The sequence below is a fragment of the Numenius arquata genome, chromosome 11, assembly GCF_964106895.1.
Source record: "Numenius arquata chromosome 11, bNumArq3.hap1.1, whole genome shotgun sequence".
NCBI classification, from domain to species: domain Eukaryota; kingdom Metazoa; phylum Chordata; class Aves; order Charadriiformes; family Scolopacidae; genus Numenius; species Numenius arquata.
The window spans coordinates 27,827,983-27,851,490 of NC_133586.1; the positions used below are offsets into that span (position 1 = coordinate 27,827,983).

Here is a 23,508-nt window from a genome sequence, read left to right on the forward strand (position 1 = left end):
GCCAAACAGTTGCAGACTGGTATTGGATATGGTTCTGCTACACATTTTCTCATAGAAACGTGTTTTTTTTTCATTTTACATTAACAACAGCAAAAGGCCCTGAAGAATTTTAATTTATTTTGATGGCTAATGATTTCAAGATCATTTTCTGTGCCATGTACTAGTCTATGCCAATATATTGCCACAATTTAGTGATTGGTTTAGTAATCTAATTCATTCATTTGCAATGCAGTCCAAAATTGGTCTTGAATATATGTCTGCAGATTAAATAGTTCCATAAAAATCCTCACTTTTAAAAAAAATTCAGTGATTTCTACCAGACAATTTTATGTTCAAATTAATATATAGCAGATAATAAAAAAAAAATTACTAGACATATCGCTAAGAAGACCAGGAAAAGCCCGAAACAATAAAATCAGTAGTTAAATAAGAAGCCATTTCAATAACACAGCGGCATGCTTTCTACTTAAAAGTTCACAGTACTCCAGGAAGTCTGGAACAAAATAAATTATTCTTTGCTTGTTTGCTACCTAGGCACAGATCAATTAACACCTTGGGGCAAATACAGTCCATAGCCAATCTCTTAATGTGATTCAAATTGAAAGGAAAAATCTGCCTAATGGCAAAAAAGCACAAAACAGTACAACATTAAAGGAGGATTTTGTGATGCGCTGTATATACATTAGAAATATCTACACAGTGTGTGTATGCATGCACTAAGATTACACTAATAGGTGTGACTGCCTCCCAAAAGTGGTTTTCATCGTTTAGTCTCTTCCCTCACCCATTAACGCAGAGCCAGCCTTCATGTAATTAGTTAACAAAAGCAATTGGAGAGATTTGAAAGGGTGATTACTTTACACTTCGAAGTTTTGTGGTTTTGAATTGCATTTCATTTGCTGTCTGTTTCCTGCTGATCAAGAAGTGGTTGAGACAATTTGAAAAATTGTGTGTGTGTTCTGCTGGTTTGCAGAAAGAAAACGATGCCTGCTTTTCTGCCTGCCATTTCTGGAAGCAAAAGGACAGGTACTGGCTCTGTTGTGCAGGTCTCAGTGTGTCTGAAGGGCATGCACTGAGCCCCACATCAGTCACTTTCTTTAAACTGCAGTAATTCTCACCAAACACAATGCCGTTCGCAGTAAAAATAATGATCCCGAATCTTGAACCCTTGCCTAGGCTGGTGGAAAGGAGCCAGCACTGTTAGGAGTAGCGCAAGAACTGTTACAAGAAGTCAAACGGTGTGCTCATCTGTTTGAATGCACAAGAAATCTTTTCTGGGTATTTTTGAGTATTGCTGGTAAAACAGCACTTACTAGCTTTAGACTGTGATTGCTTCATGTATCCATTAAATGTAAACAGTCCCCCAAAAGACAGATAATTTGCCCTTGATGAGACTAACCATGGAAAATTTCAAATGAGAAGGAAAATCTTGCTGAAACTTATGAGAAAATATGAACTAAGGAGATTAAAAGAGTCTTTTGCAACCTTCATACTTAGGCTTGTTGCCATGTGAACAATCTCTTGATATTTCTTAGTACATTATAGAAGAAAGAAAATTGATACAAGGTACAAATTTTGTTTAACTATGGACGGTTTCGGTAGACAAATTAGAATGCTTGAAAGAAATTAGAATATACATTTTAAAAATGAATATAAAATTTGATCCCGTCAGTATATTTAGTAGACAGGTGCATGTTTAAGAATTTTATTTAACAATCTAAATGTATGAATTTACAACTGTTCTTATTTCTGGTAAGTAGCATGATATACTTCAGCCAAAGCTGAATTTCAGGAAGGCGGATATACACAGGTGAATATGTGTGTTATGGGAGGAGACATTTACAGCATAGAGACTACTAGTAAATATAACAGTGTGTGAAACGTATTGGACAACAGATGTATAAAAATTATTATTCAGAGTCGTTTCAATTTTCATAGTCCCCGGATTCATATTCTTCCTCATCTTCATCATCAGAATCATCATAATAGTCCCCATATTCAATGCTGTAGCTTGCACTTATACTGCCGGCGGTAAATGCAGATGCAGGAGATGAGCCTGCAAGACATAATTGAATCCAGATTAGATTAGCTGTAGATAGGAACAAAGAGGAAAGTATGGGTTTGGATCTGTATGGCAAGCTCAGTGTTTCTGATCATTGTTAAGTCATCTACTTAAAGGAGAGATTTTTTATCCGATGACTTGACCTCATACCATCAAAGCTCATGGTATATGAGAAAATTTCTATATCATTCACATTTTAAGATGTTGAAAATATATTTAATACCCAATACTAGTAAACTATGAGTTCAGTTCTCTGCAGATCCTGTGCACCTGAAAATACGACCAGAGCCAGTAAAGCTTTGAGAAAAACGTGCTAAAACAAGGTCAGTGACAAACTAGACAGTGACAAACTCCCCCAGACCAGGAGGCAAATGTAAGACAAGGCATCTTTATCCTTTGTTTGCCAGGAAACCCAGTTCTCCCCGGAGGAAGAAGGATGTTATTCTGCAGGACTGAGCCCAATGCAAAACAATAGTAAAGCTATTTCTTAGATCTTTCCAAACACTCTCATTAAGGAGCAACAACTGTTTCCTTCCTAACTTCATGAAAAACAAACGGCTCAGCAGAACCTTCGTGGTTCAAAGACTCCCTCAGCTACAGCAGCTGTTGTTCAGGGTGCAGAGCTCCTACTAACATCAGAGGAATTCTGTAGGATAAGGGTGGTGGAATAATACGTATCTCAGCTGTGTGGAAACCCCCAGCTTTCTATTCTCTGGAAGCCGGTATAATTTGCAGCAAAATATTACAGTATTAACATATAAGTATTTTTTTCCCCAGAATTCATAAGCACTTTCGACTTTTAAATACCTAGGACTGAATCTCCCGTCAGGGGATAAAATAAAAACAAAGCATGCAGAAAAGTTAAAATATGGACATCTTTAGGTAATTTCTCATATCCTTCATTTGCATTCTGACAAAGCCTCCCTTTGCAGCCTGCTTGTATGCGTTTTTGTATTCTACACATCCAAATGAAAAAAAACTTTACCATCAATGACTTTCAATCTTGCGGAGGCATATGTTGCACCATACTTATTTTTGGTGTGGCAGATGTAAACGCCTTCATCTGATTTTTTGAGGCCTTGAATCTGTAGCCAGCCTGTCACACCATATTTCTGAGGCCCACCTCTTGCCTTTGAAAAGAGAAAGAAATAGTTGAAATTAAGTAGCTAGGAGACACCATGATATTTCTCAAAATAGTTGTGGCTGGATTAAACACCCAATCCTTGTTTTTTGTTTATTGCCATCATGCTTTGATTTGCTTTGATTCTGCTGCCCTATATTTTCACACCCTCTTGTCTCCGTGCCTCCCAAGTTCATGCTTTCCCTGCTCTGCTCTTTAAACCTCACTGCCCTTTACAGTGCTCTGATTCCTGGTCCTTTTGATGCTTCTCTCCCAGCGCTCCTCCTGTCCTGTGTCTCAGCACTGCTTCTTGCTGCTGCTTCAAAGCATTGCCACCTCTTCTCAAGCTCATGAATTTCTTCAGGATGAGAGCAGCAGGTGGGTCTGGGTGAGTTTGTTGAGGGACCAAGCTGGTGCTCATCCAGGTTTTAATGGATTGGCATGAGATAGCATGAGCTTTCACACATCCGTGACAGTCAGTTTCAACTTACTCCAGCTAAGGCCTCTGTAAGGGGGGGGGGGCTTTCTTTTCCAAACAAATAACACAAAACTGTTAGCAAATGTTAACGGAGGTGCTGTCATGCTGACTCTGTTAGTGAGATGGGTTAACAGGGTTCAGTTTAGCCTCTGAGGTGATGAGCATTTGGATGTGGCTCCGCGCACCATTTTTTTCTGAGCAACTTTTAAATCCCACCTGTGCTTATCCTGTCTCTGGAAATATTTCTAAATAACTTAGACTCTTAGTACTTCAGTACTTTTGTTACTTTAATTAGCTTTTTCTCTGCTTTTTCTCTCTGCCTTTTTGTTCAGGTTATGTCCTATGGCCATTGGATCATCTCATTTTTGGGTTGTGTATCCAGAAGGCCAGATTTTCCATGCCTTTCTCTGCATACTCTCTGTTCAAATTCTTTGTCCATTGGAGAAGGCATGTGAATGCATGCTTCAGCCTTACTGCAGTCTGCCTGTACATCTGGCTTTATTGGCTCGTCACCCCAGAAAGTTATTTCCATTTAAAAGAATTAGCATTTTGATTTATTTAACTTCAGCTCAGACTTTCAGGCTGTTTCTAGATTTGCTTGAACCCTGTATTAATGCCATTCTCCTCTTTCTCCTCAGATTAAAACACAGAGTTCTCCATAAAATGAGCAAGTTTCTTTACTTCTCTTTTGAGCACCTCAGGGACTGAACCCAAATGGCAGGTATCCAGAAAGAGCATCTTGCAAAGAAATTTAGATACCTGCCAGAATTTCCTTCTGCATCAAAAGTAGAAAAATAGTTGCCAACAGCCATCCTTCCCAGCATGCGCCGCCTTTTTGGTAGTAGCCTAAATGGTTCCATTTATATGTTCATTTAGGTTTTCCAGAGTCATACCTACATAAGGAGAATATTCCATCTTTTCTTTCCTTGAAGCACCAGGAAGAGCCGGATGGTCCCCTCCCTGTTATTTCTCCTGCTTGGACTGCCAAAATAGTGATCCTTGCACTGACTGAAGTCAGAATTCTTTATGTAGACAGAGGGCCCCTATTGGGAATCTATTTATTGCAACAGTACTGTATCCTGTAGGAGGATTTCGCTGATTATTTCCCCTACTCCTCATCCCAAACTGTATGACATGGAAAACTCGGGTTTTACCTGTACTGAGATGTGGGCGTCATCTCCTGGCAGGAACATTTTATTCCCCTTTTTTTTCCATTCAAGGTGTGGCATAGGATAGCCTGACACCTCACAGCCAAAAATGACATCATTGCCTGTGAAATTTTGGACATCCTGAGGTGGCATCGCAATAACAGGAGCTGCAAAGAACCAACGTAACAGTGCTTCAGAAGGCAGTGAGCAAAAGACAACAGAAACACATAAGCGTACCACATTAATTCCTACTTTGGGTGATAAAACCGGGTTGCCCTTTCCCATCTCACATATTACGAAGAGCCACATGATTTCAAGCAGCTTTTAAAGCTCAGCACACCTTGTGTCTCATTAAAGGGTGAACAGGCTTTCAAAGGACCCATCTGTCCTTTCCCTTGCACACCATCGTGAAACTTAAGCTGAAATTCAGAGTTTAATTTGTGTCCCATGAGCTGTCTTTCTGGGCTAGACTCAAGGCCCAGCAGTCAAGCAGTCACACCTTCAGAGGAAAGTACAAGGAATTCCGTAGCAGAATATCACAGAGTAACTTGATTATACATGATAGTTCATCTTAATTTGTGGTAAATTTCACTTAGCTTAAGAGCTAAAATACTGAGATTGCTGGCTTGTCAAAATTTGTTTTCTGAGGACATCATTGCTTTGAATTTCCTAAATTTTGTCCCCCTCTGTTACCCATGGAACTCCTGGATGCAAGTTACAGAGTAACAGCATTAATACATTTCATATTTATCCTCAATTGCTATCAGTTTCATCTGTTCTTCTTGTTATGAGACAAGTAATAAATGTGATTGAAATCCAGTTATTTTGATAGAGTTTTATGCTATGTTTATCATAATTATTAGATTTCCACTTACTTGTCTCCTATTGTTCTCTTACTGTCATCCCCTCCACTGTTTATTTATTGCCTCTGAATTATCCTCTCCCACTTTTTCCCAAAGAAAAAGCTGATGTTAACCACGAGAGGGAGCCAGGCCAGGGATTTGAAGACAGTAAAAGAATAAACTATCACCTGATGCACTCGTACATGATTTAAATACATATCCCTCTATAAGCGTGTAAGAACATACTAAATGTTAACAGGAGATGATAATATTTAGCAGCAGAGAGGAAAAATAACATCTTTACTGTTATCACAGCTTTCCTGTTTTGGAGATCTCTGCTTTTTTCCTGATCTGTTTGTCCTTAGCAAGAAATGTTTTTCCTTCTGAAGTCCGTTTTCTTTCTATTTCTATGCCAGTGTTTAAAAAAAATGCATTTTCTGGGCCATTAAACTTTTATTTAATTATTGCTTTTATTTTTGTACAGATCCCAGACGCTTGGAAATAGAAACTTCTAGTAAATAATTAATATATTTTACTTGCAATGTTTGAATCGATATATAGGCACAGCATTTATGCTTCAGCATTTGAAACTGTAACAACCTGTTCCAGGTTTCTAGTATATTTGTCAGCTTTTCAGAATTGATATCTGTGCAGAAAACATCAAATGCATACTGATTAAAATTAATTGCAAACAAATTCTACAGAAAAGTATCAATTTCCCCATTTATGAATGCCTCATTAAACAATCTTGGTACTCCTCAAAAGTAAGGTTTTCAAACTAGGATACTTAAACCCTTACATGCTTGTTCTTTCATGAGAACTGTACATTCAGAACCTGGATCTTATTTCAGAAATCATGTCTTCAAATCAGCATTAACTGAATATCTTGGATGAGAATTTTACTACCTATGAACTTATCACGTAGGGTCCGATACTAAAACATACTTTGAAATATTAAAACTCCGTGCAACCACACTCCTTTTAATGATGCATCCCCTGTACTTAAGCTTAAAGTGTAAAAAATGAAACCAAACATCTACATTGACTCACATGAGTTTTTTAAATTATTCCTGTGCACAGCATGAAAAACTCTTTAAACAGGCAGATGTTGAGTGGTTGGTACTTTTGTTCTGGTGGACAACACGGAGGTACTGCCAAGGACTGAGTCCACAGCCGGGGCTCAGCCGTGCGGGGCTGAGGGACCAGGTAAACACATCCTTAGCTTCCAGGAGATGGGAGTCTGAATTACACATCTACATTACAGCTGTTCACCTACGAGAAATTTGTCTAGCGCTGTCTACCACACACCAAGAGGAATTCCACACTGGAAATCCCCCTTCCTCCATTAACTGTAAGGAGAATCCAGATGTCAGCTGAGACGGAAATGTCTGGGCATGGTTGGAGTCCCACCCAGCTGAGTTCTTTTATCGAGGTGGTTAAGGCTTTGCTGGACCAGGGCTGACCAGGACTGGCATCATGTGAGATCACGCTCACAGCAAGTAGGAAGAACCACAGTTTTGATCTAAACAAACTGCCTTTTCTGAATCTGAGCACACAATAAATACTCGCAATATCTACTCAAACTTGAAGTGCCTCCAGAAATAAAATGTCTCACAACACCATTTTGCAGTATTTTACAGAAGAAAAACGAAGTAATGATGTATCTTTTTAACAGAAACTTATACACTTCCTTTTTGAGTGTTTCAGATCTTGCATTTAGCCAAGTTCTCCCATGCATATCTGTGTGTACATTCTTTGCACAACCTTGTCTTTAGACAAGATCTTTAGATCTTTACAGTTATGATAACCTGTCATTTTGATTCCCGGAGCAGATAAATTTTTGTTGATAGCTACAGAAAGCATTCTGGTGGCTCAGTGTCTGGAGGTGAACGCGCAGTAGTTGCTCCTTTCCTTTTACAGTCCCAGTCATGAATTATCCTCGTGTGCTACACAAACCGGACGTAAAACAGAAGCCAGGAAAAGTCAAAATACTGCTTCACCTTTCGCAATCAACATTAACCCAATATCACTCCAGACTAATGAATTAGATAATATGATTTTTTTCCCCCTTAACTCATACTGATTTTTGGTACTCTGTGTCTGATTTGATGAAAAAGGCAGAAAAGTTCGTGGATTGATTGTTTGTCTAATTTTTTTACTTCAAAATTTACATTTAAAATAAATTATGTGACACAGCTAAATATAAAGCAAATCACTGCTAGATTGTTCTGTTACTTTTTAAAATCATCAGTGAGAGGTTTGAATGTGAATGGGGATGGGTTAAGTGTGGGGAATATATAGTCAATGTACTTAGTAACCTTGGTAAATTATTAGACAAACCGATCAAAACTAGCTTTCAGGAAAAGAAGGGCTTTTTCAGTGTTTCTTTAGGGAGCTGGGCCTTTTTCTTCCCCTTTTTCTGGTGATAGATGGAAGATAAAAGGCTATACTCTTCTGATGAAAGGATTTATTGTTATTTATTTATTCATCGGTTGCTGTATACAATTAATCCATTTGGCATCAATAGGAAACAGCAGATGCTTTGAACGAGAAATAACAAAACAAGGTACTTTGAGTTGAGTGAAGGTTATATTTATAGCTTGGTACCAAAACCCCAGTGTTCAGTGTTTGTTTCTCATGCAAATTGGAGTCAGCAGAAAGCCAGTGCCACAGTGAGGTTGCTCCTCTTAGAGCCAGACTCTCCCTTGCCTTTTGTCGTCAGCTGCAGCCCCGAAAAACCGGTCCAAATCATGGTGCACTTTCACATGCCCACTCTGCTGCTTCAGAGAGCTGCCGTGGCAGAGAGGGGGCTTACTGGTCGACTCTCACAGGGGACAACCTGGGAAATTTCTCTGCATTCCTGGAGAGAGGGTCCAGCCTTTCTGGGCTCCCGGGAAGCAGTGGGAAAGGGGTGATGCCTGCATGCAGAGCAGCTGAGCTCCTTCCTCCTGCTCAGCACGGTGTTACGCACCTCAGGGGTGACAGCAAGGCATGGTGGATGACACCACCAGCAATTAAAAGCAGGAGTACTTCCAAATTAAAGCCTTTTGTATGTGGCCAGTTCTGTTTAATTGATTAGAGCAGACCATTGCTGTAAGCCTGTATGCCTGAGCAGCTACCTCCGCTGCAAAGTTAACAGTAGTTGCTATTTGAGTGGCACTCTAACTGAAATAGTCCCGGAGGGGTTATGATGCAAGAACTATTGCTATTTTAATCCCAAATAAGAACACCTACCCGAGGGCTAACAGGCTTTCAGTCATACTGGGGGCTGGTACACATTGAGTTTTCTGAATGTCTTTTTACTGACAAGCTTTGTTTCCCAGCTTAATACCCTAATGGCAAATAAAGGATTCTTTAATGGATGTTTCTCTTGCAACTAGAGAAAGAGGAAAGAAGTCTCGTATTAGCTGTTCATCATCCTTTTAAGTATTCAATATCCAGTGTTCATTCAATATAAAAGCACAGCATACAGTCTAAATTGGAGGGAACAGGTTTCTAGCAAGGAGTGGGTAAAATGTACCCGACTTATATATGGACCTTTGCCAGAGATGCAATTTCAGATTCCCAGAAGTGTGACCCATTTGTGACCCAGAGACCTCTTCTATTTACTTCATTGGAGAAAATATTTCATTAACTTAAAAAGGAAATTAAAATTCTCATTCAGAAAACAAAAGCCTGTTCACGTTTTCCTTTTCATTTTATATTCATGTGACTTAGGTGAAAGGTGCCCAGGAGTAAAGACTCGTAATAATGTGAAGAATGAGAACAGTGTATGAGTAGGAGGCAGGATTCCCCTGTATGACCCGGCTAAGAATCCCTCCACTAACAATCATCGCAGAGAACTCTTCGGGCACTGTAAGTGTCTTTAGGGAAACTGTTTCAGTTTGATTTTGTTCTAGTAGTTGGATTTCCATTTAATGGGTTAGCTAGATTTTATGATGGTTACAAAATTGGATTATGTTGGACTTTTTTGTGATAAGAACAGACCTGTTAATTAAGCCCTATCCTCTTCTATTGCCTCCACTGATTACCATATATACACACAGGTGGATCCACGCATGCATACACATACATATACATACATACATGTGTGTGTATATATATGAATGAGATCTGCCTTGCTATCACCACTTTAATATCAAGTCAATCCTCATGTAATAATAATTGTTTGTCCAGTCCTCCCGGACTATCCTATGTGTTTACCTACTCCCAACTACACATGCAATTTTTGTAGAAAATATCTCACACTCTGCTCACTCAGAGCAGAACTGCTCTGTAGATCTATGGCTTATTAGTCACCATGTGATTTAAAGCCACTAGTCTAATATAGAGGTTTATAACATACAAGATTAAGTACCAGCTGCCGAACCACATGTTTAACACAAAGTAGTATTATAACAAAATAATGATAATTATAACAAAAATGCAATATTAGTTTCATGAAGTTAGACTACAGTGTCTAGTAAGAAATCTGAAAATAAAAATTAGATCTTTTTTTCTGTTTGGAAGTGCCTCTGTACATTTTACCTGATTCACATGGTCCTTTATGTTTCATGCTGATATTTCTTTTCATAGCATAAGCCTTGTTGAACTGACAGATGTTCTCATAGGTTTTCCCTTCAGGTCCGCAGATACTCTCTTGAGACTTGCACACACACTGGGGCTCAGGGACTTCCCCAAACCTTGCTTCATCAGCATCCAACCTGCACTCCAGGTTGTCCCCACATTGCCCATAAAAATGATTGCCCTGGTCCAAGTCGCAGATCTGACCTTCCACATTTCCACATTCAGGACAGCAGCCGCAACGGTCCAATACAGTCCCAGCTGGACAGTCTTTAGGCTCGGAGCAAAGTGCCAAATCACATTTTCCACAACTCTCTCCTTCCCGTAGCAGTCGCCACCAACTTCGATGGTACAAGGCAGGAAAACTCTCAGAAACCTGCACCAGTACTACCAGCACTGCTGTAACCATCGAGTGCTTCATCTTGAGAATGTAACAAGCAAGCAGAAAAGGTTCTTGGAATAAAGCCAGAAAGGGAGAAAAAAAAAAAAAAAAAGAAAAAAAGAAAAGAATGACCTAGTGAGAGAAAAACATCACAATCCTTTTTTGTTTTAGAGTATAAATTCTACTGCAAACACAGGCTTTAAGAAGAAATTAGCATCAGATTCCTAATCTGGAACTGATAATAAAAATGCATACAAACCCACTGGCTTTTCTCTAATGCAGTTTGGAATGCAAGTATTGCTTTGCACAGAAACCAAACTGCCCCTTCTGACAGCTGAGTTGAAGCTCTCTGAAAAGCCGTTTGCTCAGTGTCTCCTTGAGCCAAATTTGCAAAGCATTGCTCTGCTGAAATGACATTATATTGCAGCTATTGTAGAAAGGGGAACAGGGTTAAATTTGTGTAAAATTAGTAACTTAACTGCTATGAGATTTTTTTTTTTCTCCCCTCATCAGTTGAAAAAGACGATCACAAAAAGATAAACGTGGGTACAAGGTAGCACCCAGGATACCAGTATCTGTGAGCTGAGCCAGTGCCCTAGAGACTGGAGCAAGGTTTAACACCAAATCTCATCCATTAATGATCACAGCCAGGGGGTTCTGAATTAACAATTTACTTACAGGCTCTTTACAAGCAAGGGACAATCCAAGACATCTGGAATTGACTTTAAACTCTTGGATTTAAAAAGAGATGTGCTTAAACCCATTAAAGAACCCATTGTCCTCTTTACATTTAGCTTCTTTCCCATGTTTGGGCGTCTGTGGTTTGCAACCCAAAATAATGTGGTCCACATTTAGCTCAAAGAACAAAGTGCAAAAGGTTTAGAACACAGACAAACATGAGCAAGCCCCCACAGCATCTCTAAACACACCAAAAGGAGGTTTTGCTGAAGCATTAGATGCATTGTTTGTCTTTTCATAGCACTTGCCTGTCATTGTTTCTTAAGATGTACTTAAACTACGAGTTATGAAGGAAGATGAAAGAGGTAACTCTGATTTCTTTTCCACTTTTTCTGTGCAGAAATTTTTGTCGGTTCAGGGAGATGGGTTTGCAGGGTCGTTTCTCACCAGGCGTTGCCCTTTCCTTTGTACATCTCAGGATTTAGGCATGCTCCCTATCATCCTACCTCATTCCAGAAAACTCCCCTCCCTTGCAGTGCTGAGATTTCTTGTCTCTAGACCATGGGCTGCTGTTAACACTGCTCAAACTACATGTAGCTCAGCAGAGATGCATCTTACAGTCTGTTGGAGGTAGAAATGAGGCATAATGGACTTACAGACCCTGCAAGTGTGACTCAATAGCTTGGGTCCAGCATCACCACTCCCTACAAGTGGAACATCTTTATGTGTTTCTTAGCTTAAAATAACTCTACGTGCATCGCATTTTCAAGATACACATAGAAGACTAAGACACTGTTAACAAGATGAAATGAAAGAGAAATCGTGCTTGTGCCTACTTGTCCTGAAATCATCCACAAGCGGCTTTTTCTACTCTTTTTATATTCCCGGTGCTGCTTCCATAAGCTCAGTGAAGGATGCATTTTTTTGTACCAGCCTCAGATGCTCTGGTCCCATCCACAAAGGCAAATCTTTTAGGGTTGTATGTTTACTTTCCATCCCAGACATTTCCATGGCTTTTCCCAAATTCAGCTTTGTACCTTCTGCACCGATTGAGATTGCCTCTCGCGTTGAGTGAAGTAGCAGGAAGCTTCAAAATCACGTCCTTCTCCCAAACTGCATATAATGCAATTTCCTCCCGGCCTGCATTGGGGGAGCACTTCTTAAAGCCAGCCTGGAGAGACCTACAGGGCACTGCCTATTTCCATGTCATGGAATTCATATTCATATTCTGTAATGCATGTTTTTGCTTTGAACACAGAATCAGACTGTGAAGGAGTAAATTATATGTGTAATTGATGCTTTTAACACTGAGAGTCAGAAAAAAAAGTAACCACTAAATTTAATGGGAAATTGATTTCTTGTCCCACCTTCTTATTCTGCTTAATGTGTTTTATTTCACACTTCCTCATCAAATTCTAATTGGACATTTAGTTTTGCATTATAGGGTTGACTCATCACTGTCTATTTTATTCTTTGTGCCTACAGCTGTAGGGGATGTGTACCTAGAGGACAAGGATTTACTAGGCTCATATAAAGTAAAAACATATTTATAGTGGGGAAACCGTGTATACAAAGTGGAGCCACATCAGGGAGGGGCTGCAGGGCAGCACTGCCCCTGTTAAGGCTGAACTTTGCCTGTCATCTTCCAGGAAACGTGAATTGAGGGCTATAAAACAGAAGTATACAAGGAAGTACCTCCTGTGCCCTGGCACTGAGGAAACCCATCATAAATATCCAAGAAAGCATTTTTTGGCATTTATCTGACTGCTGTAATCTGAGTTCTTAGTGGGTTCAGCCTCTAAATTCAGAGCTGAGTATGCCTGTGGTCTCATTTGACCAGATGCCCCTTGGCAGGTGATCTCCAGCTGAAGGTCATTTGTCCACTGATTGCTGAGCTCACCTGGAACACATCAGGGCAGGGAAAGGTTAAAGCACCATGGTGTCACACAGAGACATAGCCTGATAGCTCTCTAAAATGGCTTTCTTTGGCAATCCAGCTGTGACAGGCTGAGAAGAGTGTTGCTGTAACTCTCCACACTGGATGGATGTGTGGCAGGGTCCAAGAAAGGAAGGAGAGCGGGATATGCACTTGGACTTGAAGCAGCACATCTAAAGGCATAGTCCCATGTGGTTCAGTAATAAAATATGCATTATTCCACTATGTCTCCAATCCCTAAAGCTTGCTTTAGTGGGTTTGGAGGAAGAGAGTGTTGATTTTCATCACAGACCTTGAATTATCCTAACCCTAAGTATCCCCCAGAACAAAACACAAGAGGCAGTGGATTAATGTCATCAGTGAAGCTGCAAAACAGGCACCGAAGTACACTGTCTTTTTCAGACACCATCCCCCAAATGCTGCCTGGAGAGCTGAAAAACAGTGTGGACGAGGCCTCCACTACCCCTCTAACCAGGGGAGGAGGTACCCAGCTGCAGTGCATGAGGGGAGCTTTCTACCATCATCTGTGAAATAATGTTTTGGTGAATAATTTCTTTAACAGGCAGGTTGAACAGTGTTAGTGTCCCCTTGGTCTCAGCAGGGTAGTGCTGGCCATGCAGCAATTCCCTGGCTTTTTCTGGATATTTCCAGATGGTGTGATCCATGTGAGGAATTCTGCCAGCATCTCATGGCCGAGTTGGATGATGAGCAGGGAAAGGACATGGCAAAATGGCCTAGTGCTTCCTGTACCCTCAGACTGCATCTTCCATCAGGATGTGGGCAACGTCTTGCAGAATAATTCCTGTAAGTAAATTGTTAAGGAAATTGTATTCCTAGTCATTTCCTGCATTCTTCTTGGGGCCTGGTGCTATGCTAAGCTGCTGACCTGTATTGCATTGTTCTACTTTGCATGGTAATAGTTAAGGTACGTGGCTGATGCAATTTGAAATCCTATTGCCAGCGATTCCTGAGGTGCTGCTCTTTTAGGCAAAATGGGGTTCAGGTCTTTGTTCTGTTTTTATTTGCGTCAATGTGAGTTTTACTTAAGTAGGGGTTTCTGAACCTGGCTCCTGCTAGACTCGCAGATCTGGTTCTTACACAGAAATGCACAGGAGCCCTGGAAGGAATAATGGCAAAATCCATAAAGTTTTTAAGTGTCCCTTGTACCTTCTCTGTCCTGCAATGTTTCCTCTCCTTGAACAGGTGAAGTCAAGTTTGGAAACTGCAGTGGTCTGGCTCTTTGGTTGCATTAAGTACCTATTCTTAAGATTCCTTTAGAGAGAGTAAATCTTGGTTGACTCTGTGTTTCCATCCAAGAAACTTTATACTTGTGTTATGTGCACAAACGAAGCATTAAAGAAAATTAATGTTTAGTCTGTTACTCTGGGTAACAGCAGACTACAGGTGGTTGTGCCTGTTGGGTATGTGTATTACCTGATCCTGTACCAATCCTAGGATAATTTTTCCCTCTGCAGTATCCAGAATAGAACTTCAGTTGAGGTACACAGCTTACCTGAAAACAGTAGAAATTATATTATTATTGTAGAAATAAGTGGCAAATGGTGGGGATTAATGACAGTTGAGGCAAAAAGGGTTGGATGCCATTTGTGGGTTCTGAACGGAGCTGCTGACCAGCAGTGATACAGGCACAAGCAGTCCTGGGATCTCCAAACATCGCTTTTTTTGGTGCCAATCCTATTTGCTGACATGTTGCTTTCATGAGTCTCATCATTAGTGCTGTAAGCACATGAAGTATAAGTTAATTCTACTGTAACATGATTATTAAATCCATTAATCAAAGGCAGGAGATCCGTAATTAACTTATTCTCCAGCACAAAGTAAATGATTCTGCTGTGAGCTTTAAGAAAGCAATTGTTCACTAATATCCAAAATACAGTGGGGCTATTAGACCATAAGGCTGTGTAATTATATAATGAAATTATAAATTTTGCATATTTTAATAACATATATTTTAATTATATTCTTTGTAAAGTTAAAATGGAGGATCATTATATTTGCCTTTTTTTTTTTAGCTTTTAAGAAAAAAGTTAATGTTTGTCTCCTACCTGAAAGTTGACTGTTTCCATGTAAGGCTTTGTTTAGACTTTTGGTGACTTACCTTGAACCAATGTCCAGGAGTGGCTGACTACAGACTCCTTCTGTTTCACACTTCAGCATCATTGTTGTTGGTGACTGTAGGCATTCAAATTTTAACTTGCAAAGGCAAAAGAAGGGCCTGCTAGCACTGTCCTAGCACCAGTGCCTGTGTCTGATTTTAATATAGGCTTACTGATTCCTTTTCACAGAAGCAAGTCTGAAAATCCCTTTTCACAAGCTCCTTCCAAGGATTCTTTTCAAGCCTGCATCATGTCTCTGCTATCTTTTAAGGAGACCAAATTTCTGAAAGTTTTACCCAGAAACACCCAACCCTCTTGTCCCATAACAGGAAGGTGACACTGGAAACATTTAGGGAGTCAGCAGTAGGTAATTAAGCATTTCTCTGAAGGCATTCTTGTGAGAGATGATAGGTAGTCTTGCACACAAAGTATCACAAGGGCATTTCCCTTATGTGTCCTGCCCACCTTTCCAACCCAGCAAGTCTTAGTTGCTCATCTTAACCTTTCTCTATGCAATTTAATCACAAATGCAATATAGAAGCAATAGCCAGCATCGTTCTCCTTCCCCTTGAGGGAGGAGGGCATGAAGGTTTGTCCACCTTCTGCCTTAATTGTAGAGAGAGCTAATGGACAAGCATCCCCGTGTTCTGCACAGACCACAGTATTTTCACAGGTGTCATGTTTTACTGCAGCAGATGCTGCAGTTCGATGCAGAGTGAAACAATTTGTGCGTCGAAAGCAGTTCCTGTCTACATCAGCAGTAACACAGTAGCACCTGTCGGGTACAGCAGGGCTTCAAAGACAAGGGAACTTGGGGAAACCCCATCAAACCTTGCCACATAAAAACAGACAAAAAATGAAAAGCATATGAAATCTTGTTTCGCACATGCTGTCAGCTACAAGCAGCAGGACAGAAATGGGGCAATGGGCAGGGGACCTGGGGGCAGTGAGCAGGAAAGGTGGGAGAGACAGGTAAGGCCCTGGGGGCCTCGCCTTTCCCAGGTTTGTGGGTGGCACCCACATACCCATGTCCCCAAGGAATGGATGGTATGAGTGTGAGAGTGGCTAGAAATGTCCCTGTGTGCCCCTTGCTATTCTCAGCCCCTCCTGGGTTTGAAGGCTGGCTTGGTTCGTATTGCAGACCTGTCACAAACAAGCCCTAAGCATTTGGAGAGGGGCTGGAAGATAAAAACCGAAACCGAACATGGTTCTGCTGATGTTTTGAGATCCTTCCACCTAACAAAGACTGAAAAGCAATGTTAGCTCTGGCCTTAGCTCTGGCCTGTTAGCTGCTGAAAACCAGGTGTGTTTGTGTATATCTGTCCATCCTTTTCCCACCAGAGAGACAGTGAGAGGAGCCAGACAAGCAGATTTAAGCCCAAAGATGACACTGGAGGTGCTACCAGTTACTTGTACCAGCAAAGTTCTTAAAAAGAGCAAAACACAGTGTTTCCTGGGAAAGCCTGACAGAGAGAGGGAAATCTCTGAAACTTGCAGATAATGAATATGGAGTCATTTTTCTTGGCAGCCTTAATGTTGATGGATAGGACAGTTTGCCTTGTCCAGTTTATATAAGAGCTGCTGATATAAAATGACTTCATAGCTGGATATTTATGAGAAGTTTCATTTCAAATAATATAGTTTTTGCCTCTGGCAGTGCTGTGGTTTAGCCCTGTTATTACTGGGAACTAAATCTTTAGGATATTCTAACTATAACTGCAGGGCCTGTTTGATCTACCCAGCAAAGTTAATATTTTTCAAAGCAATGGAAACTTTATAATGGAAAGTCTCATTAGCAAAAACTACCTGTCCCTAAAAGCAGCCAGAAAATCAGGCACAGAGAGGAAACTCGGAGGATTTGCCTTCAGCTTCACCTGCTTTCTCTCACACAGCAATACTGAATAAAGAGGTGTTTCCCATTACAGCAAATGTACAGATAGACTGTAATGATCCTTCTCTAGAAAAGCCACTGGAAACCAATTTCTGATATAAAGCAAAATCCTTGCCTCTTGCAGCAGCTTGTCTTTGCTGCACATGGATCTTGCATAAAAGACTTTTATCTCGAGGGAGATAGGATTCATCCCCGGTGCCAGCGCCTCCACCCAGGCCAGCCATGCTTTGAGATCTGTGCAGGAGAAGGGCTAAGGAGGAGGTACTGGTACCCCCACTGAAACTTCCAAGGTTGTTTTTTAAGGTGCGAGTCTCTCTTGGTTTGTGCCAGAGCAGTGGTATAATTGGGATATTCTGAAATGATTCACTTGCCTCTTCAGAGCATACAGAGCCAAGGGCTGCAGTCAGCGAGGCCCCCAGCCCGCATGGTGTTGGTAGGGCCCCTGTCATCCTGCAACAGTCTGGAAAGGCAGAGTAGGACCTCCTGAAGCGGCCAGCTGCGCTGAAGCCTCCCTTTCCTCAGGCTAAACCATGAGCCAGACTCCAGCCCGTCTTTCCTTATCTTCTTCAAAGACACAATTGGCTCTGACCCTTATTACAAAGGGAAACAAGTCTGCAACAGACACAGGTTGAGGCCCTGAGCTCTGGTGATACAGCTTCCAGATAAGTCTTGCAGAAAGCCTATTGCCTGGACAATGGTGGTCAGATCAAAATGACCCAGCAAAGAAGCTAGAGAAAAGGGCAGGAATCTGCCTCCCACCACTGTGCTTTGGTTGGAATTGTTGCAGAATTTAACACTTCTGACAGACATTTATGTTTTATCTGTGACCAGAGAGCTTGAAAAAGAGATGCAGGTTGTGTGTGGGGAGGGGAGGCTTTGCTGGCTTTAGTCTGGGATGGTTTGGGCACCCGTGAGTTACGCAGCAGTAGGAGGTGGGAGCTGTGAGAGAGGGCAGGAGGAAGCTTCAGAGCAAGTAAGGACAGAAAGCAGCGCTTGAGACAAGCTCAGAGGGGTAGCGCTTACCACAGGGAAGGGCTGAGGGTACAGGCAGTGCTTCTTGCTATTAGAGTTCCTGCTGTTCTCCAGACTCCGTGTGTTGTCTGCAAACAGGACTGCATCAAAGAATCCTGCAGGTTGGCACCCCTGGGCTTTTGGCTCATGCCTCCAGTCACAGGAGTAATCTCCATATGGTCATTTGCCTAAATACTTGGAGGTTAAAAAACAAACACAAAAATTAGCGGTGGATCTCTATCACAAATGTTGCAGACCAGTTTACACCTCTGGGAAGAGGAGGCTTGTCTAGGGATATTTGCTACCCCCACCTTTCATTAATGCATATGCTCTTGGGGGCAGGATGGGGCAGGGCTCTGGGTTGGATTTGCCAATTTCTAGAAGCCAAGCACTAGTCCCGGCCCCTTTACTGTCCTGCTGCTTCTGGGGGTGGCAGTAATGTGGGTAGTTCATCTGTGACAGCTCTTAGCTTTGCATGTTTGCTTCTAATGAACGGCACGGAAGCTGGAAGCAGTGTTAAGTGAAAGAATATGAATGAAAACTGCACGAGCATGAGTTAAGCAAAGGGCTGAGCCCATTTAAATCAATAGCCAGACTCCCATTATCTTAAATGGGCCCAGGATTGCACCCAGCGCTTTTAGCTCCGCCGGCTTCCTGTTTGAGTTGGCAGGGCACAGGGCTTTGTCCCTCTCCAGCGGGGCGTGCGTCAGATTGCTCTTCTGTCCAGGCTGATGAAACACTCTCACAAGTCTCAGTCTATCCCAGCTGCAGTGTGGCTAGAGATACCGAACACAAACATCTCGCATGCACTTAAAGGCATCATGGTTTTGCATTAAATGCTGACCTACTTGTCTGAAAGCACACGCTCTCTTGAAGAGCTGGTCTGGTCTTATATTTGTCATTCTATTTCATGACAACTGACCCGAATCTAAATCTGCACTAAAGAGGCTTTCTAATACAGAAAATACCAGTCAAATGGTATCCGTTGATGCTGCAGGAGTGGATTGCTCTTACTATTATCAGCAGAGTGAAAAGGATACTGCTGCCTTGCTGCTCTCCTGTACCACAGCACACTGCAAAGGTAGACCCACTCGCGTTTGTGCTTTAGAGCAGGGGGTTGTGGACTGCAGGGGAAGAACATGGCAGGATTTCTCTGTGAAAATCTGAAGGATAGTATAAAGCCCAAACTTACTGTCTCCTTGAGGGGAGGGAAATTACATCTATATTTAAACCAAGGCACTGCAGGGGGGCATATGTCTCAAACTGGATAAATTTAAAATTCTGGACTGGGGGAAGACTTGGTCCTGCAGCAGTGATGAGAGCTATCTGCATAGTCTGACCCTTCCTGTAGAGCTTTAATTCCGTGTTCTCTGAAGTTTAAGGATTTGTTTTCTGGGGGTCTCAATCAAATAAAAGCATAATAGAGTACCAAATTAATACAAATCTACATTTTTGTAGTTTAGCGGAACTAAGAAAACATCTAAACATACACAGGCCACTTCCATCCAAATCTCTCTTTTGGTAGAGGTTTGGGTAAATGGAGGGACTCTGCAGTGTGACTGAAAATACAACCCCTGCAACATACTGGAAAAAACAAAACTAGGCGACTTCTGGATTCACAGGCTTCCAGAGGGGCAAGTTCTCAGGTCAGGCCTCCAGACAAGCAGCTGCCCAGGGGTCTCAGATGAAGCCCTCTCCCTGTAAAGGCAGGAGTCAGGACCTCATCGTGCAGGTGCAGCCTGAACCTGAATATCTCTTCTGTTTGAAAACTGAGCCAGTATACACACACCTCTGCTTAGGAGCTGGGATCTCCCTGTAGAGTACACTCACATTATACACAAGCCTTTCTTTTTGGAGGAGAAAAAGACCACTCTGTATCTAGAACTAAATTTCCTTCCTCTTCTCAGTTCACAATTCATAACTCTTCTGTTGATTTAGCTTACTAGCAGGGATGATCGCCCAAATGTTAGCTCCCAAAACATGGATTTCTTGTTTGCAGGCGTAAGTACCTGCACTAATCTGATGAAGAAAAGAAGACATATGACAGATTTTTGTGCCCAACCAAAGCAGTTTGCAGTTCAATATTGAATTCTCCTGGTGAATTGCTAAGTGAGTAAGACACAATTAAAAAGAGTTTCAGACCACAGGAACTTTGAGGAAAACTGCAGTCTGTTTGAGACAGAGATCTCAAAAGGGGAAGGAGAAAGAAAGAAAATTCATCAAATTATTCATTACAGACTTAACACTCACCTCAGATTAACAAGAAGCCCATTGTCTGATCCCAAGTGTAACAACAGGCTGTAATTTAAAACAGCTTTTATTCACTAATGAATAGAAAAGTTATTTCAGTGAGAATTTGGAGAAAACCTTTGCCAATTACCAGCATTAAACAGTCTTTCCTTGTAAACACATGGCTGGTTGGCTGCATGTTGTGACGCTAAATACAGGAAGCAAACGAGAGTGGTTTCTGCTACCGATTCAATCAGTAGGTTTGAAATGGAATTAACCTTTTAAAAATGCAAAGTGTTCCTTACAGCAGATGGTAGTGCTTGCATATACAAATACCTCTTGGAAATCATAATGTAAACCACATGCTCCGAAACAATAGGATTCCTGAGCTGAACCTTTCATCCTCCTGAAAATGAAAAATTACACTCTCCAAGCTCAGACCGGTGGCTGCTGCAGCAGGACAAGCTCCTGCTTGTGCTGGGGTGAGGTGGGCACAAGAATTAGGGGGAAAACAAGAGTGGGGGGCATAGAGGGAAGCAGGGGGATGTCGTATTTCTCTGTCATTTGCTGCTATGCTCTTAGACATACATGTATTACGTGTTTGCCTTTATTAGCTCTCCTCTATAGTGCAGCTCCTTCATGTTTTAAACTGGATAAACTAATCCTCCAAATTCTTTATGCTGCTGTGGCTAGACTTGGGCCCTGTGCCAGCTGCTAGGGTGACTCTCCATAGCGTATTATGAGGCTTTACGTTCCTCTGGGTTGCACCAGATACAAGCATTTGCATCTCTTGAAAGCTCCTCACGTTACCTGCGTTGCCCGGCTGCTGCGCACTGTCCCTCATGCTTTCCTATCCTCACACATGTTCATTTGTCCACAAAGGCTTAAAGTAAGTGCAAGTGGTCTTAAAGAGACAAAGATTGCAAAGGCTGCAGCTTTAGCAAGTACATGTAAGGAACAGTTACAGCAGACCAGAACATCACTGCAAAGCAGAATTAATTCACAGAGCAAGTCAGTTTTTTCCTCCATACATTCACATTCTGCCAAGAGCATGAACAAACCGGCACCACGGTGGAACAGTAAACGTTAGGGGTAACTGTCCTGTGGCTCATCCAGATTTGTGGTGCCAAGTCCCCTCAGAGCTACAGGGCAGGTGTGGTTTGTGGGAGGTGAAACAGCTCCCAGCTCAGGAACCAGAGGCTCTTTCAGAGGGGGGTGAGTAGCAGCCCACTCTCCTGTTTTCTGTGGAGCCTGTGCAAGGCTGAGCCCTTCAGCAAAAGGGAGCGGTGGGCAGCGCTTACCTATGGCTTTGTTCTCACCTGCAGCCAACCTGTTACGCACCAGTCCTTTGTGGGAAAGGCTGATTTTCAGTTGGTGCCTGTTGAGATATCAGGGCTTATCTTTGCACACCAGTGACGAGGAAGCTGCACTCCGTACCTATCAGGATACAAAAGTCTCATCTTAAATTCAGTGGTGCTTCTAGCTTGTGTTAGACAACACCTGAAAGAGACAGGAAGGGCTTGGGGTTGTGTAGTGCATCATCCCGACCGCCCTAAAGAACATAGCTGGGATGACAATGCTCATCTGTCACTGCCCTCTGCCCAGTGTCACATGTGGGATAATAGCACCACTAGTAACACCACCAAGCTGCTCCAGGACACCAGTGCAGCTAAGCTGACCTGCCTCACTGTGGGATGCATTAGCAAAAATTAATTTTGGTCCCTCTGACATGCCTGCTGTACCTACGCTAGGACAGAGTCTAGGTGGCTTGCTTGCTTTGTCCCTTACTTTCCGTATCTGGTCCTTGCTGAGCGTCACTTTGACCACTGAAATGGCCTTAGGACCACTCTGTCTGCCCCCCACTGAGGCCAGAGCTAGTGCCTTGTGTTACAGCAGGGCTATACAGGAAGACAATCGCGTGTGAGGTGTATTAAAGTGCTGAATGCCATCAATGAGACAAAATTATACCTAGGAGCAAGTAAAGCAGGAGTCCATACTTTCTAGATTTTAAGAGTTTCTGAAGTAAGATGTTTCCCCTGGCCAAACCAACAGCTCCTTAAGAATATTCTCGGAAGGTATCCCAAAAAACCCTCCTTCCCCTGCTGTCTTCTGTCCCTCCCTTCCTTCTTGAAGTTACCAAAATCAGCAATAAATGAGAACAGACAGAGCTGACGCTTTTCAAGACAAGATGCTGTCTGTTAGGCTGGGTCAATAAAAACCATCTCACCGCACAGAGGTATAACTCAGAACAAGTTCCCAGCAACTTCAAAGCAGCAAAGTTGTAATGAAAGCTGCATCTAATGAAAGCAAGCCTTGAGAGCAGCAGTCTACTATAACGTACAAAGAAATTCCTTTTGTTAACATTAATATTTGGCGGCTGGTGTAGAACACATTAGGGCATTTTAGTTGGGCTTTAAAGAAAGAAATTGACACAGAAAGAAGGCAATGATTTTTTTTTTAATAGAGGATCTCTCTAGGGGTTTATGTTCATATCACAAACATTCACTTTATTACATTTTATGGAATGGACTTTAAATGCCAGTATATACAAGCCAACATTTCATTATTGGAGTTTGTGTTTATTTGCTTGCCATTGTCAGGCTGTTCCCCTTTGTCTTCTTGTGCTGCTCTTTGTAAAAGCTGTGATTTATGAATATGTGGTTTAGATCTATCACAATATAGCATGGTAAAGCGGTTCGATAAAAAGTTATTAAAGTGAAAAAAAAAATAAAAATCTATAGTTTCGCATGCTTTGCCCACCTTCTGTAGGAACCCCCAGTAAGAGACACTTCTACTGAGCAAACACTGCGTGCGTGAGACTGATACTACAGTCTGATATTACAGACCTCACTCAGCCAAAACTCCTGCTGAATGGTACCCACCGCAGGCAGTTACAGTTTTGCCCATGTAACTGCAGGATTACACCCTCGAAGGTATGAAAGTTGCATAGACCAAAAAGAGGGGGAGAAAAACCTGCCATACAACATTAATTGTAAAATCAGAAAATTAAGGACTTCCAGTAGCCTTAAGGTACATAGTACCAAATGGCAT

At 41.8% G+C, this 23,508-nt stretch overlaps 1 protein-coding gene across 1 annotated transcript; it reads right to left on the reverse strand.

The window, feature by feature from the left end:
* Positions 1–1,925: 1,925 nt before the first annotated feature.
* Positions 1,926–11,012, reverse strand: LOC141470427 (kazal-type serine protease inhibitor domain-containing protein 1-like). Its single transcript, XM_074156446.1, is given in 6 exon segments — positions 1,926–2,056; positions 3,048–3,192; positions 4,815–4,975; positions 10,178–10,634; positions 10,859–10,897; positions 10,899–11,012. Coding segments are annotated over 6 exon segments (1,047 nt in total).
* Positions 11,013–23,508: the final 12,496 nt, after the last annotated feature.